Raw genomic sequence first — 19,552 nt, forward strand, 5'->3', positions numbered from 1 at the left:
ATAAGTGTCCAGTGCTGAGCACCTCTTTGGGGTTTTCATTCCATTCCATTCCATTCCATTTCATTCCATGACCCCTACCCATATGCATACATAATCAATCTTTTTCTCCTGTCAATCTATTTTTTTTTTCAGTCTAATTTGCAGGGCCCGATTTACTGAACCCAGTAGAGGGAAAAGGTATTTTTTTCCTCTCCTGCAAGAGTGAACACTAAATAATTATATGTTTAAAATGAATCATAAGAGCTAAATGTAAAGAAACTTTTTTTTTTTGGAAAAAAAAAAAACTTTGGGAAAATATTTTCGTCAAGATTTTGACTTTCAGTTGAGTGATAAACAGAGCAGCCAAGAATATCCTTCTCTTATTTTAAAAGAAATTGGGGGGAAAAGGGGATTTTTAAAATTGCTTATTTATTTATTTATTTATTTTATTTTTTAACGTTTATTTATTTTTGAGACAGAGAGAGACAGAGCATGAACAGGGGAGGGGCAGAGAGAGAGGGAGACACAGAATCTGAAACAGGCTCCAGGCTCTGAGCTGTCAGCACAGAGCCCGATGTGGGGCTCGAACTCACGGACCACGAGATCATGACCTGAGCCGAAGTCGGCCGCTTAACCGACCAAGCCACCCAGGTGCCCCTTAAATTGCTTTTTTAAACAGTAGGCAGTAAGTAGGCTTGAGTTTTCTGCCATGACCTGGAAAAAAAAGTACTGAAGTCTGTGGCAGAACACTGTTCCAAACCCCCAAGTTATCAAACTCATAGGCAGAATCCATGTTTAAGAGCAAGACTTCATCCTAGGGGCGCCTGGGTGGCTCAGTCTGTTAAGCATCCAACTTCAGCTCAGGTCCTGATCTCAAGGTTCGTGTGTTCAAGCCCCACGTTGGGCTCTGTGCTGACAGCTCAGAGCCTGGAGCCTGCTTCGGATTCTGTGTCTCCCTCTCTCTCTGCCCCTCCCCCACTTGTGCTCTCTCCCTCTCTCTCAAAAAGAAACAAACATTAAAAAATTAAAAAAAAAAAAAAAAGAATTCATCCTGGAAGCACAGGAAATTAATTAGACCAGACCATCTTGTCTAATTGACCTGCTTTTTTGGTGTGTGGCTCTCTGAAACTTTTTGGACCCTCCCAGGATTTTCTAAAGTCAGCTACAAGTGACTTTTGGCTATTTCCAAAATGAATAATCCTGAGGTTATGAAATAAAAGACAAAATCTGAAGAGAATTACCATGAAGAAGAGTTATTACTAAAAGTATATGTGGACCAGTGATAACATTATGAGAAATGGTGCATTGTCTCCTAAAACAAACATTTTGGCTACTATTCATTGAACACTTATTGGGTGTCTACTCTATGCCACAAATTGCAAAGTTTAGAAGAGACACCCATTTGGATGTCTCTTAGCCACTAGTATGCAGTGAAACTGGTTTTGGGACTCATAGCTGCCGTGACATGTAAGCCAGGACTAGGTTCCTGGCACATTCATTGCTGGATCTTGTCCCCAGTGTTTTTTGACAAACATTTCTTGTCTATGTCGGTCAGCAGGGATATCTCTATCCCTGTCTCAGCAGTCGACCAATTAGCAAGAAGTCCAATGACATCAAGGGTATTTTTCTCTTCTTGCTTTACTTATCTGTTTTTCCAGATTTTTCTATAATGCAAAACATTGCTTTTATCATAAGAAAAAGAGTCATTTTAATTTTAAGAACCGAATGAGAGAAGAGCAATGTTTAATCCACTTGACAGTGATTTGTAGGCATGAAAAGAGCCCCATGCCCAGTGAAGGAGCTGTAAAAGGAGACTCTTATCACTGAGTTTTTTTTTTTATCTGGGTTTACTTGTTTCCATAATAGCAACCAGGGCATCTAAGAGTGGGTAGGTTGACTTTTCTGTTGAATATGCACTCATTATCTTGTAAATTAAATTCCTGCCCTATTTGGCTATAGGGCACCAATGACAGGGAGAGCTGGGACCCAAAAAAGAGTACCCTAAGAACAAAACAATCAAGGCAAAAATATGGAAAAGTTTGTTTAAAAATCCCTCTGTCAATAATTATACAGTATGCCTCCAGTTTGTCCAAGCAAAAAGAGATTCAAAACGTTATCATGCATATTTCCCAGAATAGATGGTCCTATTACATCTAGTTTTTTATCTGTTTATATAACTAAGAGATGATCTACTAACATCTAGTGAGTTTTATCTTGTTAAAATTTAAATTACTCCTCAACACTTTTAGTAAGTTATAAAACACTGGTTCACACTCAGCTTTTAGGGATGTTCATGAGAGAAGTAAGCATGTGGAGTTGGTTAAAGTAAATCTACTTCACTGGAATATGTTTATCTTTCAACTCTCTGCCTTTGGTGCCCATATGCCCAGGGCAAGCTAAAGTTTTTTTCTTCATTCACTCAGCGACTGTTAACCGGGAGCTTCCTAAATGCAAGATTAAATGCCTGTTGAATACTAATAATGGAATAAGCACTGTATTCATCATGCTCGTACATTTAAAGCAGGTCAGAAGGAATCTGATTCTGACTCAGTTTCACAAGTGTGTGACTAGACAAGTTAGGACTTTTCCTAATCAAAGTGAATCATGAACCCTTAACCTCATTTGTTAAAGGCTGTGAAACAATGTCAGCTTTTTGAGGACAACTCTATAATTTACCTTTCCTTTCTTCCTTCTTTAGAAAAGTGTCCTTTTTTTCTCCTCATTCACACCGGATCCCTGCACTTCTGATCTCTTAATAGTAATCAGTCGAATGACTTTTCATTTATATCCATCACACTTAACGTAATACATGCTATGGGTTTCATGATTTGGCTGATGGTGGGGTTCAAAGACAGCAGCAAACTCCACCCCAGTATCTCATACAGGTTTGGCAAGTGTGATGACAAATGTAAATCAGAAATAATTGGGAGGAACGTCAATAGGGAAGAAGGGATATCAGGAAAGAGTTCTAGAGGAAGACTGGATTGCTATATATCAGGTTCTTATATCTGATTTTTGTAGAGATTTCAGGAAGGAGATATAAAGTACTTCAAAATTAACAAACCTCAAACTGAACTCATGAACTTCCTCCCCAAATCTGTCCTCCTGTGTTTCCGCACTGGGGAGCCATCATCTCTTGTCACCTCCACCCACGTAATCATCCAAGACAGAAACCAGGGCACCAGACTCGGTTCCCTTTCTTCCTTCTCCCTGACCTACTTCAGGAACTGGAGCCAGCCTGCTGGGGTCACCATGTGAGGGTGGCACCTTGGGAGGGGATCTCCCCCTGTTTTCCCATGGTGACACAACGAGGTGGAGAAAGAGATTCTGTCAAGAGAAGTTTGCAGCTGGCAAAACAGGATTGAGCGCTGAGGCCGAGGCTCAACACAATGATGAAAACTGCAAACAAGGATTGGGGTTGTTGTCTGGGAGGTCTGCAACCAAGATAGTCTAAGGGGTGAACAGCAGGCTGAGAAGGGTGGATCATAAGTGAGATTTTTAAAAAAATGTTTATTTATTTGTTTGTTTATTTGGGGGGAAGGGGCAGAGAGACAGCAGAGAGATGGAGAGAATCTCAAGCAGCCTCCTTGCTGTCAGCGCAAAGCCCAAGGCAGGGCTCGATCCCACACACTGTGAGATCATGTCCTGAGCTGAAGTCAAGTACTCTCATCTGCTCTCTTGGTTGACCATCCCCTTAATATCTACCATCACAAGGTTCTCTTAGATAGTGCTGATTGTCATCTAAACTCCAAAATGCCATGGAAAGGCTCAAATCTTCCATCAGTCTTTCATGCTTTCTGTAGGAGAACTCATACCGATAGTACCGCTTATAGACCTATCCTATAGCAGCTGTTCCTATGTCACTGCATTTGCATATGCTAGTCCCTCAGTGGAATACCATTTCCATCGAAAGAGGGCCTGGTGAATTCCTCCTTCTCAATCCTTTGTAATCGAATACAGTTAACAACTCTCCTTGTCTTTCCTTTCTCCTTGGCATAAGATAGTTGCTTTGTCCTCCTTGTCCCAGGCACATATTCTACAAAAGCACCTTCTACATTCTCTCTTCTTTGATAGACTGAGTTCATGAGGTCAAGAACCACCCATCTTCCTCTTGCTTGTAGTGAACCCAATTCCTGGCACACAATAAGTTCTTGATCAAGGTTTACTGAGCAAATACTGTCTTACAATAGCTTTTTAAGCATGTGTATACTTAGTGCCAGACTAAGCTTTATCTTCTGTAACAACCCAGACACTCTCTTGATTTATTGAGTAAATATAGGGAGGGGTAGCCATGTGTTTGCTGGTCCTATTCCATATTATTTTTCCCCCAACTTCCTTCTGTGGTTATTTCATGATGCAATATTTTGTTCTGTCTAAATGATATCACATGCGGGGAGACAGATTTCCCACCCCCACCTAATAATTTGACTGGCTAAAATGGATTTCCCATTCATGTATACAGGCAAATCAGTTATTTGAAACCGTGGCTATACATAAGTCATATGAGGAACTTGAGCATTTTTAGTGCCTGGGGCCCATGTCAGACCAAATAAATCGGAAGCTCTGGAGTGGATTCAGGCATGAATAAATATATGTATGCTTTTTCAGGCATCAATATTTTCAAAAAGGTTCCCAGGTGATTCCTTTTGCCAAGATGACAAAGCCCTGAGTTATATCCTGTTTAGACCTTGTCATTATCCAGCTCTAAATGATCTTTTCTTAGTTAACTGCATCCAGAACATGATGGTAGAACATATCAGCTGGCTCTTATTCCCAGCAAAGTTTAGCTGCTTCACTGGCTATTTTTTGCCTGAGTAGTGGCAGTCGGAGAAAATGACAAAGGTTAGCATCTATATGTTTGGTACCTTTTTTTTTTTTTTAATTTATTTTAGAGAGAGAGTGCAAGCGGGGGAGGGGCCAGAAGGAGAGAGAAAGAGAGAGAGAGAAAGAGAATCTTAAGCAGGCTCCACCTTGCAGCATGGAGCCTGATGTGGGCTCTATCTCACGACCCTGGAATCATGACCTGAGCCAAAATCAAGAGTCAGATGCTCAATGGACTGAGCCACCCAGGTGCCCCTGTATGTTTGGTATCTTTGATGAAAGAGGAATTAAGATCAAATTAAAAAAAAATGTTTATTTATGGGGAATGCAAGCTGGTGCAGCCACTCTGGAAAACAGTATGGAGGTTCCTCAAAAAACTAAAAATAGAACTACCCTATGACCCAGCAATTGCACCACTGGGCATTTATCCAAGGGATAGAGGTGTGCTGTTTCGAAGGGACACATGCACCCCCATGTTTATAGCAGCACTATCAACAATAGCCGAAGTATGGAAAGAGCCCAATTGTCCATCAATGGGTGAATGGATAAAGAAGAGGTGGTTTATATATACAATGGAGTATTACTCGGCAATCAAAAAGAATGAAATCTTGCCATTTGCAACTACGGGGGTGGAACTGGAGGGTATTATGCTAAGTGAAATTAGTCAGTCAGAGAAAGACACAAATCGTATGACTTCAGTCATATGAGGGCTTTAAGAGACAAAACAGATGAACGTAAAGGAAGGGAAACAAAAATAATATAAAAAGAGGGAGGGAGACAAAACGGAAGAGACTCACAAATATGGAGAACAAATGGAGGGTTACTGGAGGGGTTGAGGGAGGGGGGATGGGCTAAATGGGTCAGGGGCACTAAGGAATCTACTCCTGAAATCATTGTTGCACTAGATGCTAACTAATTTGGATGTATATTTAAAAAAAAAAAAAGACTATGGAAAAAGTAATGGAAAAAATTACAGTCACCTGTCCAGATGCTATCACTGTGGGACGCCTAATAGCTTGTGCATGAGACACGTATCGGTATTGTCTTTGTTATAAAGCTAAAACATTTCCAACAACAACAACAAACCATCTACTGACCACAGGATAATTATTATACCCTCTGGAGTAGTTACTGTTAAAACGTGTGCATTTTGCTGAGAAAGCAAAAGAGGATCTTTGCCAACGCTTCTGCTATCTTTCTTTTTTTTTTTTTTTACGGCCTCAGAGCTCCACTGTGAAACTGGGGATTTCCAACTCTGCTAGCTGTGTTGGAGCAAGCAAACTGCGCTAACGAGCCTTGTGCCACAGTATTTCCAGCCCTCACAAATACGAGGGCATACCTGAAGGAAATGACCGAAAGCAAGGGCTCTGAAATCAGATGGCTTGAGTTTTAGAGCTGCACTCTTTACTCGCTGGCCAAGTGACCTTGGCCAATGTACTTAAATGACGTCTTTCTCAAAAACCTTATCGGGAAAACGGGGACAAATTAGTATGCAATTCCTAAGGCTTTTGTGAGGATTAAATGACATAATCTACCCAAAGTAAAAAAAAAAAAAGTTTATTTATTTTGAAAGAGAGAGAGAGAGAGAGAAAGAGAGAGCATGCACAAGCAGGGGAGGGCAGAGAGGGAGAGAAAGAATCCCAAGCAGGCTCCACATTCAGCATGGAGCCCAATGCCGGGCTTCATCCCAGGAGCTGTGAGATCATGGTGTGAGCTGAAATCACGAGTTGGACGCTCAACTGACTGAGCCAAGGTGAAGGTCAAATTTGAGAAGAGTTTCAATCTACCAAATTGACCATTGATAATACTTACATGTCCCTGCTACTTGCTCACCAGTGCCTCAGACTCGGGGAGAGCAGAAGCAGTAGAGATGTGGTCTTTGTGCACCAGGAAGAGAGGTGAAGGGGAGAGAACAAATCGTGAAAAGTACTCCTGTGTTCCAGGCATGATAGTAGGCACTTCCTATGTGACGTCTCTTGTAAGCCTCATGACAACCTGGCCAATTAGATGAGGCTGTCATCACTTTACATATATGAAAACTGATCCTCTCAATTCTTTCATCCATAAAATGGGAATGTTAATTGTATTTACCTCCTTTCTTGAAGGTTAAATGAATTAATACATTTTAAACTCTCAGCATCTCTGGAACATATTAAGCACTCAATAAACATGAGCAATTATTGGTATTGCTTGAGTTCCCCCAAATAGCAAGTGGCAAGAGAGATTAAACCCCAAGACTGTCTAATTTCAGAACTCAGGTGCTTTTCTCTCTGCCTTGCAGCCCAAGTGGGGATTTAAGAATAATGCTATGAAACTGTGGGCTAAAGTTATACTAGACACAGCACATAAGTATCAAAGGCAGGTAGAGGAAAGATCATGAGTTCTACACACTTGTACTCAGTGAAGGAAGCCATTGAGTGTGGGGCACAGGATGTAGGAATAAAAAGTCTTTATGTTTGGGTGGTGGCCCATGGAGGGCAAGGCAGCTTGGACAGCACCCTGGCACCCTGCGCCCCAATGCTGTAGCCTACATGCAGGCCATTAAGCATGTGGTGACGGGAGCAATAGGTAAAACTTGCCTACTGATCGGTGACACAACTAACGCATTTTCTGGAGACCACAGCCTCACCGTCTTTGACAACTGTTCTGCCAATGTTATGGTGGATGCAAAACTGGCGAATCGGGGCTTGTGGACACAGCTGGGCAAGAACATGACAGATGACGCCCCCATCCTCTACTCAAAGGGATGCATTCTCAGTTGGCTTTTCTCTGGTGAGTCCTGCATCTTTGGAAAATGTCTGTGTACAGAGGTATCCTGAAGTGTGCCACCATTGTCTCAAGGCTCCCATCATCCCAGCTGGAACTCAATGTGATCTCAGGGGTGGTGAAGATAAGGTTGAGGAAATGAAGGCAAAGAGGCTGATTGCTGATGCCTATCTTTGAGGTTTGGCCAAGGCCAAAGACATCTGTGCTGTAAAGTACACGCAGCACTTGGCTCTCACACAGTGAGCCTCTAGATGTGTTTGATAAAGCTCTTCTTCTTCAGTGGTTCTCTCCCACCTCCTGTCAAGAAAAGGAAGAGAAAATGCCTGCTGTTGTAAATGTCCGAGACTCTCTCTTTTTTTTTGTCCTGTCCCCCTTTATACCTTTGTACAATTTGCTCAAAACCAGCGGTATCTTCACACTCCACGCCTTGATTTTGTTACAGATTAGTTTTTCTGTAAAACCATTTTGAACCAGTGGATGATTTTAAGGCTTTGCTTATTTAAAGTGTAAGAGTTCAGGGGTGCCTGGGTGGCTCAGTTGCTTCAGCATCCAAATCTTGATCTTGGCTCAGGTCACAATCTTGTGATTGTGAGGTCAAGCCCCACCTCGGGCTCTGAGTCGGCATGGAGCCTCCTTGGGATTTTCTCTCTCCCTCTCTCTCTTTGCCTCTCCCTCTCTCGCTCTTGCCCTCTCTCTTAAGAAACTTAAGAAAAATTAAAAAAATAAAATGTAAGAGTTCAAACTTTCACATCCTATTAAAATTTAGCCCTAAAGTGGATAAAAAAATCTGAATTCAAGTCCTGTCTTTGCCATGTATTAGCAAACTGACTTTACGTTAATTATATCTGTATGCTTATTTCAATGTCTACACTTGTATAAAATGGTAATAACAATAGTACCTATTTAATGGTTTCTTTTTTGCAAAAATGAAATATGATCATCTATATTAAAGGCTTATACTAATTAAATTATTTTTAGTTAGGTAGAGGAAAGAATTTGGGGCTGGACTTAAGACACACAGTTTCTAGGGGTGCCTGGGTGGCTCAGTCAGTTAAGCATCCAACTCTTGATTTTGGCTCAGTTCATGATCTCACAGACATGGGACTGAGCCCTGTGTGGGGCTCCACGCCGGGTGTGGAGCTTGTTTGGGGTTCTCTTTCTCCCTCTCCCTTTGCCCCTCCCCCACTTGCTCTCTTTCTCTTTCTCTCTGTCTCTCAAAAAAGAAAAAAAAAGGGCATACAGTTTCTAATGTTAGGTCTGCCATGACCTAGCTATGTCACTTTGAGTAAATTCCTGGACATCCTTGCTTTCAGTTTACCCATTATTACATAAGGTAGGTAACCAAGTAGCAGCATGGTAGGCATTCAGCAAATGTTATGTCATCTCTTTCTTTCCAGTTGCTCAGAAAATGACATAAGTGGAACGAGTTACTGCTTCACAACTGTGGCTGGGTGTCCCAATCATCTGCGGGGCTTAATAAAGAAAGAAATGACAAATCAGAGCATGGGCATTGAGAGCCATGAACTAGGTGAGCTATGAGATTCCCTCATGGTCCAATAATTGATTATCTTTAGCTTCATGAAGAACATAGGACTTGTGTTTAATTTTACATTATTGTTTTATTCTCCTTTTTCTACAAATCATTGGAGTCCATTTATAACACGTAACACTAAAAGGGAAAACACAAGGATCAGGGCACCATGAAGGGTTATTGTGATGGGGAACCGCACTCAGGCAGGGTGGCTCTTCGCCCAGTGCCTGGCCCAGGTGAGGCCCTATGAACCGCAGCTGAATGGATGAATGGATGAATGGATGAATGGATCAACCACAGCTCTCCCCAAACATCAGTTCATAAAATGGGTTTGGAGAAACACTGGACAGCTGACTGATGTGTTCTCTAGAACACAAGTATGTGTTATTGATTAAAGGCAGCCAAAGGGAGTAGGGAATAGTGAGGGGAAGGATTTCCAGGAGAAGGGGCAATTTGGGTGGGAACTCCCGGGTTGGACTTGGAGTGTTCAAGCTAGTGGGAGATGCATCTGAGGAGGTAGTAAGGTCAGATTACAGAGGCTCTTGAAGGCTGAATAGAGAATTGTACATTTGGTGTTAGAAAGGGAAGTGTTGAAGCTTCAGTTGCTGACTTCCTGGCCATGGCCAACTCTCCTATATTCATGAGACCATCTTGTACTTGCAAAGCAATTTTAAGGACATAACGTGCAGGAGCTGGGAAAGAGGAGACACCAGGAGGCAGCCCCATCTTTGTTTTCTTCTGGGAAAAGACAGGAAAGTATTCAGGACAGTGTTGTCCTCTGACACAGTGTGTGCCTCTAAAGCGTGTGACGAAAATTGTCAGTCATACATTCCTTCTGTGAAATCATATTGTTGACAAACCCTATGCCCACCCCCAAGTCTTCCCAGAATCCCAGGAGCCCATCTAGCTCTCTAATGGACACTAGATCCAGGTGCCTGTCCTCTTGCAAAAAACAATTGTAAGTTATATCTTACAAGTTACAAGTTGTAACTTACAACTGAGTAATTGTTAAGTTACATCAAGCAAGCTACTGGGAAGAATTTCACTGCTCCATCAGGGAGACTGTTGTGGCTTGTGACAAACTTCCACCTTGGCTTGGTTGTCCTTACCTTTAGAATGGCATCTTGTAGGGGTGCCTGGGTGGCTCAATCGGTTGAGCATCCAACTTCAGCTCAGGTCATGATGTCATGGTCTGGGAGTTCAGTTGTCAGCGTAGAGCCCACTTCAGGTCGTCTGTGCCCCTCTCTATCTGCCCCTCCCCTTCTCATGCTCTCTCTTTCTCAAAAATGAAGAAAACGTGTTTTTTTTTTTAATTTTTTTTTCAACGTTTATTTATTTTTGGGACAGAGAGAGACAGAGCATGAACAGGGGAGGGGCAGAGAGAGAGGGAGACACAGAATCGGAAACAGGCTCCAGGCTGTGAGCCATCAGCCCAGAGCCCGACGCGGAGCTCGAACTCACGGACCGCGAGATCGTGACCTGGCTGAAGTCGGACGCTTAACCGACTGCGCCACCCAGGTGCCCCAAGAAAACGTTTTTAAAAATGCCGTCCTTTAGTAATAATCTGTATTGCTTTAACTCCAGCTATTTTCAGATTATCCATGTAGTCTATAGCTACACCCAAATGTACGTTTAGGAGAGGGTCCCCTGGGCTTTTCTCCTCCCCGTCTTGCCTCTTGGATTCCCATCAGTGTTCAAGAGCCTTGAGGTCAAGGGACTGGGCTTCACTTTCCTTTGTCTGCCACTGCACCTGCCACCATGCTGGCCACCACACTTGGCCCTGACCGTGTGTATAAAGCCAATCACTGCCTCCCTTGGGATCTCAAAGAAGGCTCGATTTCATTCAAAACAGACAAAACATACTGCCTTGCCTTTTGTAATGAGCCCTGAACTCTGTCCAGAGAGGGAGAGTCAATCCAAGTTATCAGCCAAATGCCTTGTCCTGCAGGGTGATGGTTGTGCTTTTTCTTCTTTTTAAGAGATTGCTCAGAACGATGCTTTTCTCCAACTATTCCAAATTCCACTCAACAAATCTGTGTAAAAATCTAAGAACTGCAAAATGAATGAGTGTGTAAGTATGGGTGAGTCATATGTGTGGGTGTATAGCATTCCATGTTTCCTAGTTAAGAGTTTGCAGTTGTGCTGGTATTTTATGAGTGTGTGGGTCAGAGGAAGATCAAAACACTTAACTGAAAAGACTCATCTAGTCATACCATGGTCATTCTAAGCCTTAATTACAGACATAAATTGAAGTGGCACTAAACATTGTAAATGATATTCAGGGATTTTTTTTTTAATTTTACTTATTATTTTTTTAAATTTACATCCAAATTAGTTAGCATATAGTGCAACAATGATTTCAGGAGTAGATTCCTTCGTGCCCCTTACCCATTTAGTCCATCTCCCTTCCCACAATCCCTCCAGTGACCCTCAGTTTGTTCTCCGTATTTATGAGTCTCTTCTGTTTTGTCCCCATCCCTGTTTTTATATTATTTTTGTTTCCCTTCCCTTATGTTCACCTCTTTTGTCTCTTAAAGTCCTCATATGAGTGAAGTCATGTGATTTTTGTCTTTCTCTGACTACTTGCACTTAGCATAATACCCTCCAGTTCCATCCACATAGTTGCAAATGGCAAGATTTCATTCTTTTTGATAGCCAAGTAATACTCCATTGTATATATAAACCACCTCTTCTTTATCCATTCACCCATCGATGGATATTTGGGCTCTTTCCACACTTTGGCTATTGTTGATGGTGCTGCTATAAACATCGGGGTGCATGTGTCCCTTCGAAACTGCACACCTGTATCCCGTGGATAAATGCCTAGTAGTGCAATTGCTGGGTTGTAGGGTAGTTCTATTTTTAGTTCTTTGAGGAACCTCCATCCTGTTTTCCAGAGTGGCTGCACCAGTTTGCATTCCCACCAACAATGCAAAAGAGATCCTCTTTCTCTGCATCCTTGCCAACATCTGTTGTCTGAGTTGTTAATGTTAGCCATTCTGACAGGTGTCAGGTGGTATCTCATGGTGGTTTTGACTTGTATTTCCCTGATGAATGATGTTGAACATTTTTTCATGTGTCAGTTGGCCATCTGGATGTCTTCTTTGGAGAAGTGTCTATTCATGTCTTTTGCCCATTTCTTCACTGGATTATTTGTTTTTTGGGTGTTGAGTTTGATAAGTTATCTATAGATTTTAGACGCTAACCCTTTTCTGATATGTCATTTGCAAATATCTTCTCCCATTCCATCGGTTGCCTTTTAGTTTTGCTGATTGTTTCCTTGCTGTACGGAAGCTTTTTATTTTGATGAGGTCCCAGGAGTTCATTTTTGCTTTTGTTTCCCTTGCCTCCGGAGACGTGTTGAGTAAGAAGTTGCTGTGGCCAAGATCAAAGAGGTTTTTGCCTGCTTTCTCCTCGATGGTGGCTTCCCGTCTTACGTTTAGGTCTTTCATCCATTTTGAGTTTGTTTTTGTGTATGGTGTAAGAAAGTGGTCCAGGTTCATTCTTCTGCATGTTGCTGTCCAGTTTTCCCAGCACCAATTGCTGAAGAGACAGTCTTTATTCCATTGGATATTCTTTTCTGCTTTGTCAAAGATTAGTTGGCCATACGTTTGTGGGTCCATTTCTGGGTTCTCTATTCTGTTTCATTGATCTGAGTGTCTGTTTTTGAGCCAAGGATTTTTTTTTTTTTTCTAAAGCCAGGTCAATTTGTTTCTCATATCTTTAGGAAGAGTTCTTCTTGAGGAGAAAACACAATGTGTCCCCTATTATGTTACCCTTGGTCAGTTTTTGTTATTTCTAGTACAGGCAGTCTCTACTTTTGTACATAACATACTCTTGGAAATGTGTTTGTAGTTTGAGTACCTGAAAGTCCAGTAACAGTCTCACATGTGATAAAGAGCATTTCATTCCTAGAGACCTAGAATATATCAGGTTTATGCAGGGCCTTCTTTCCTTGCAAACAGGTGACTTGTCATGAGAGAGAGGTTTCAAAGGCACCTTACTCTGGGGAGAGGTTAAGGGAAGCAGGAAGGTGAAAGGGGGTGCTGGGCTCAGTCGAAGAATGCTAGATGGACTCCCCACAGCATGGTGCGGTGGGGGGTAAGGAGAGAAGAAAGCTCCAGGCCTCCATATGCCAGGCACTGTGAGGTATGTTGTCCCTCCAGGTAAGATAGGGACACCAGTGTGGCCATGTTAAGACCTGGAGGACTGATGTCTCTGCTGACCTGAATGGTGACACCACGGCTGAAACAAACAACTTTCCCCTACACCTTGCCAAAGACTGATGCCCCACAGGGACAGTGGCTTACAGATGGCATCATCATGTGAGAACTTGAAATTATCATTGGCCAGCTGAAGTAGGAAGACTAAATCCAGGCATATGCTTTAGCAGTGTGAGTGTATTGAAATTGAAGACAGTCGAAGGCTTCTGTCTTGGTCTGTCAGGGCTGCTACAACAAAATACCAGACTGGTGGCTATAAACAGCAGAAATTCATTCCTCACAGTTTCGGAGGCTGGAAGTCTGAGATCAAGATGACAGCATGGTTGGGTGAGGGTTGCCTTTGGACTGTTGACTTTTGTTATATACTCACATGGTGGACAGGGCAAGTGACCTCCGTAGAGCCTCTTTTATAAATGCACTAAGCTCATTTGTGAAAGTTCCTCCTCTCAAAGGCAACCCCTTCCTAACACCATCCCACTGGGTATTAGGATTTCAACATATGAATTTTGAGGAGACATAAACATTGAGACCGTAGCAGCTGCCTGTAGTAGAGTTCCCTCCCATAATTAAACACCAATCTTGCTGCATGGAAAGAAACACACAAGTAAACTGAAATATAATCTGTAATTTGTGACATTTTGCTTCTATAGATCCCTGGATGAAGTTGCATGGTGAAACAATGCAGAAAATAGCAACCCAAAGGTAAGTGTATCCTAGGATTTGAGGTCATTCATGGAAGGATATAGCATCACCGTGGTCAGTTACAGGCGTGCTTTGCTTTATGCAATAGATGTTTTCCAAGTTAGTCAATTTTTTAAATGGAATCATGTCTTTAAAGTATTAAGCATTTATTATTTAAAGGAAAGTTTTAGTGAATGCTTGCATTATATGATTCTTTGCTCATCATTTCTCTTCTGGTAATTTCAATTTTCTTAAATGTTGAGTCCAGTAGCCAACTCCAAAATGGCTCCCAGCGATCTTCGCCTTTTGGTTCAATCTTACTTTGTCCCTCTCACACTGAATCAGCGCTGGCTGTATTTGACTAACAGACTAAATGCAAAAGCGATGTATGTGACTTCTGAGGCTGGGTAGTAGCAAGCATTGTGTCTTCTGCCTGAATCTCTTGGACCACTGGCTTAGCAGAAAGCCAGCCCCCATGTGACAAGGACACTCAAATAGCCTTGAGGAGAGGGCAGGAACTGAGGAACTGAGGAACTGAGGCTCCCGAACAATAGTCAACATTGAGTTGCCAGTCATGTGAGTGAACGCTGTCAAGGTTTCAGATAATTCCACCCAGCTCTCATCTGATTATAACCTCATGGGACACCGAACCACAGCTGCCTCGTGAGCTCCTTCTGAGTTCCTGACTCATAGAATTGTGAGAGAAAATAAATTATTATTGTTTTATGCCACTAAATTCTGGGATGATTTGGTAATTAGTGATAAATAATTAATACATTAAGTTTCTGGAAGTAGAGGATATCTGTCTTATTTAGTTAAACCAAGAAAAGTTTGTTATTTTTGTGATGGGCGATGGTTAAACTTCTTGGATCTGTGGGTTTATAATTTTCACTAACTTTGGAAAAATTTTGGTAATTTCTTCAAGTATTTTTTTCTATTCTCCCCTCCATTTCCTCTCTTTTAGTGACTCCCTTATACATATTTTAGGGTGCTTGAAGTTATCCCACAGCTCACTAATGCTCTATTTATTTACTTTTTGTCTTTTTATTTTTGTGTTTATTCTGGATTATTTCTGTTGCTGTATCTTCAAATTCATGAATATATTCTGCAGTATCTGATCTACTGTTACTACTATTTAGAGTAGTTTTCATCTCAAACATTGCATTTTTCACCTTTAGAAGTTCATGTTGCGTCTTTTGTTATGTCTTTAATTTTTTTTTTTAATGTTCATTTTTGAGAGACAGAGTGCGTGCAAACAGGGAAGGGGCAGGGAGAGAGAGGGACAGAGGATCCAAAGTGGGCTCTACACTGACAGCAGAGAGCTTGATGTGGGGCTTGAACTAATGATCCATGAGACCATGACCTGAGCCAAAGTTAGATGCTTAACCCACTGAGCCACCCAGGTGCCCCTTTAATGTGCTTTTGTTTATTTGTTTCTTTTGGTTTTAAAATTTTTTAATGTTTATTTTTTAAGAGAGAGAGAGAGAGAGAGAGTGTGTGTGTGTGTGTGTGTGTGAGTGGGGGAGGACAGAGAGAGAGGGAGGGGGACACAAAATCCAAAGCAGGCTGCAGGCTCTGAGCTGTCAGCACAGAGCCCGACATGGGGCTCAAACCCAGGAACCGTGAGATCAGGACCTGAGCCGAACCAAAGTCAGACGCCTAACCAACTGAACGAGCCAGGGGTTCCTAATGTGTCTGTCTAATATGCTTGGTCTTTACTTTCTTGGATATATGGAATATCATAATTGTTGTTTTGGTGTTCTTGTTTATTCATTCTTTCATATATGTCAGTTCTGAATCTGTTTCTATTGATTGGTTTTTTTTTTCTCCTCATACGGGTCATTTTTTCCTACTTCTCTGCATGCCTGATAATCTTCAGTTGAATGTCAGATTTTGTATCTTTAATCTTGTTGAGTGCTGTATATTTTTGGATTTTTATAAATACTGTTGAGCTTTATTCTGGGACAACCGTTAAGTTACTTGGAAACATTGGTTTACTTCTGGGTCTTGCTTTTAAGCTTGGTTAAGGAGGATGAGAGCAGCATTTGGTCAAGGGCTAATTTTGACTCACTACTAAGGCAATTCCCTTCTGAGTGTTCTACTTGATGTCCTATAAATTATGCTATTTCCCACTCCTTCTGGTGGACTATTAACTCTTACTGGCACTGCATGATCTCCTAGGATTGTTCTTCTAATCACTGATGTGCTGATGATTCATTAGCCGAGGACTCAAGGGGGAATCTCCTGCAGATTTCCAAATTTCTCTCTGCCACTCTCCCTTCTCTAAGACTGCCTTGTGAGCTCCCTCTGTCTCCCTGGGATTTCATTTGCTTCCTCCATTCAGGGGGACTATTGGGCTTTATCTAATTTCTGCCCCCCTAAGCTATAGCATGGAAACTCTTTCCAGGTAGTAAATATGGGTAGTGATCAGGCTTATTGGGTTTGTATCCTATCTCTCAGTCACTGTTATCCTGCACTGCCTGATGTACAATGTCTGAAAAAGATTGCTTCCACCTACAATTATTACACACACTGTTTTGTTGTCATTTCAGGCAGATAGATAAATCTGAGCCTTGTTACTCCATCTTGTTGAGAGGCAGAAGTTGCTTTCTTTTATCTCTGAGATTGGCATAAATAATGGAACTGCTCCGTTGAAGCTGCAATGTCTGTGTATTTTTGTGTTTGTTGATGAGTGTGTATGACAAGGGCAAGTGATGGGGAAGGTCACAGGGGTCAAGGTCATTTCTTTCAAAAATTAATCTTCAAATGTATGTTTGAAAAGTATTTTTTAATGTTTTATATTTTGATTAATTTTTGTTGTTGTTGTTGATTTATTTTTGACAGAGATAAAGTGCAAACTGGGGAGGAGCAGAAAGACAGGCAGACAGCGGATCCAAAGCGGGCTCTGTGCTGAAAGTGAAGAGCCCAATGTGGGGCTTGAACTCACAAAGCATGAGCTCCTGACCTGAGCTGAAGTCAGACGCTTAATGGACTGAGCCAGCCGGGGGCCCCGTTATTTATTTTTGAGAAAGATACCATGAGCGGGGGAGGGACAGAGAGAGAGATGGGGACAGAGGATCTGAAGTAGCCTCTGCTAGCCCAACTAGGGTCTCGAACTCATGAATTGTGAGATCATGACCTGAGTCAAAGTTGGACGCTCAACTGACTGAGCCACCCAAGGGCCCCTGAAAAGTGTTTTCTCAAGATATGAAAATAATATATGCCTACGTAAATAATATAAATATGTCACAGATAATATAATGTGAAATTGAAGTCTCTTGAGTGACTCATAATTTTATCATTCAGTCCCATCTTTAAAGAAAAATTTTTTTTATTTGAGACAGGGGGGTGGGGGAGAGTGCAAGTGGGGAGAGGTGCAGAGGGAACAAGAGAGACAGAGAGGGAATCTTAAGCAGGTTCCACGCTCAGCGCAGAGCTTGCTGTGGGACTGGATCCCACGACCCCAGGATCATGACCTGAGCAGAAATCAAGAGTTAGATGCTTAACCAACTGAGCCACCCAGGCGCCCCAAAGGGGAATTACCTCCAAATGATAAAGAGCATCTACAAAAGCCCACAGCTAAGATCATATTTCATGGTGAAAGGCTGAATGATTTCCTTCTAAGATTGGGAACAAAGCAGTATGTCAGCTCTCACCACTCGTATTCTGCACAGTACTGGAAGTTCTGGTCACTACAGTAAGCAAGACAAACAAATAAAAGACATACAGGAGAGAAAAGAAGAAATAAACCTATTTCTATTTGCAGATGACACGGTCATCTATGCAGAAAATTCCAAGGATTCTACAAAAAAACTCCTGGAACTAATGAGTGAGTTCCGCAAGGTCATAGGATACAAGATCAACACACGTCTCTCAGAAGTATTTGTACATACTAACAATGAAAAGGCAGACACCAAAATTGAAAATGCAAAACCATTTACAATTGCTCCGGAGAAAACAGATTATTTAGGAATACACTTATCAAAATGTGTACAAGATCTGTATGCTGAAAATTACAAAATTTTGATTGATTAAAAAAGTAAAAGAGGGACGCCTGGGTGGCTCAGTCGGTTAAGCGTCCGACTTTGGCTCAGGTCACGATCTCGTGGTCGGTGAGTATGAGCCCCGCGTCGGGCTCTGGGCTGATGGCTCAGAGCCTGGAGCCTGCTTCCAATTCTGCATCTCCCTCTCTCTTTGACCCTCCCCCGTTCATGCTCTGTCTCTCTCTGTCTCAAAAATAACTAAACCTTAAAAAAAAAATTAAAAAAAAAAAAGTCAAAGAACACCCCCCCAAAATGGAGACATACTGTGTTATGGGTTGGCGGTGTCACCATAGTAAAGATGTTAATTCTCCTCAGATTATCTATAAATTTAATGTAATTCCTATCAAAATCCTATCAAGCTTTTTGGAGATAGAGATGAGGTTATCCCAAAATTTGTGGAAAGGCATAGGCCCCCAAATAGCTAAAACATTCTTGACAAAAAAGATCATGGGGGAGGAATCACTTTTCTTAAGGCTTACTATATATCCGCAGTAATCAAGACAATGTGATAGTGATTGGTACAGAGGCAACAAGAGAGAGAACTCAGAAACAGACCCACACAAATATATTCAACTGACAAGTGAAAAGGTACAATAGCAATTCAATGGAGGAAGGATAGCATTTTCAACAAGCGGGTTGGAACTATGGGACATACATGGTCAAAAAATGGAACTCTTTGGGCTCGATATGTCATTGTAAATTAATGAACTTGAAATTATTTAAAATGGCTTAATAAATGGGGGTGAAGGTATAGATAGCAATAACACCTACCTGAAACCATACACCTCGGAGCTTTTCATCTAAATCACTTCTGTTTTTTGGTTTTGGTTTTTTTTTATAAAGTGCTTTTAAAGTAAATATTTCTAGGGGCACCTGGGTGGCTCAGTCGGTTGAGCATCTGACTTTGGCTCAGGTCATGATCTCACAGCTTGTGGGTTCGAGCCCCACATAGGGCTCTGTGCTAACAGCTCAGAGCCTGGAGCCTGCTTCAGATTCTGTGTCTCCCTCCCTCTCTGCCCCTAACCCACTCGCATTCTGTCTCTGTCTCTCTCAAAAATAAATAAACATTAAAAAAAAAAAAACAAGAAAAAAGTTCAGGATCTAGGACTAGACTAGAGTTTAGAAAACTAAAGTTTTCTTAGATGATTCATGAAAGGAAAAACTGCACAATAAGAACTCATCAAAATGAAAAATTCTGTTCTGTGAACGCCCATGTGAAGAGGGTGAAAAAACAGGCTATAGAATGGGAAAAACTATTTGCAAACCACATATCCAACAAAAGACAGTATTTAAGATACTCTTGGAACCCAAGAGTAAAGATACAAACAACCCAGTTAGGAAATGGGTGAAGGCATGAACAGGCATTTCACCAAATAGGATATATAGAGGGCAAATAGACCCATGAAAACATGTTCAACATCACTAGTATTAGGAGAATACAAGTAAAAACTACAATGATTTATGATTAAATAGCAAAAATTCAACCAAATAAAATTCAAGGATGTGAT

At 41.6% G+C, this 19,552-nt stretch overlaps 1 protein-coding gene across 1 annotated transcript in view; it reads left to right on the plus strand.

The window, feature by feature from the left end:
• Positions 1-7,331: 7,331 nt before the first annotated feature.
• LOC113595873 (rho-related protein racD-like) overlaps positions 7,332-19,552 on the plus strand; it is a 36,392-nt gene continuing 24,171 nt past the window's right edge. Inside the window, exon 1 of the mRNA XM_027047073.1 lies at positions 7,332-7,572. Coding sequence (XP_026902874.1) covers positions 7,332-7,572 — 241 coding nt within the window. The remainder of the gene's footprint in view (positions 7,573-19,552) is intronic.

Source organism: Acinonyx jubatus, chromosome D4 (genome assembly GCF_027475565.1).
Source record: "Acinonyx jubatus isolate Ajub_Pintada_27869175 chromosome D4, VMU_Ajub_asm_v1.0, whole genome shotgun sequence".
Taxonomy (NCBI): domain Eukaryota; kingdom Metazoa; phylum Chordata; class Mammalia; order Carnivora; family Felidae; genus Acinonyx; species Acinonyx jubatus.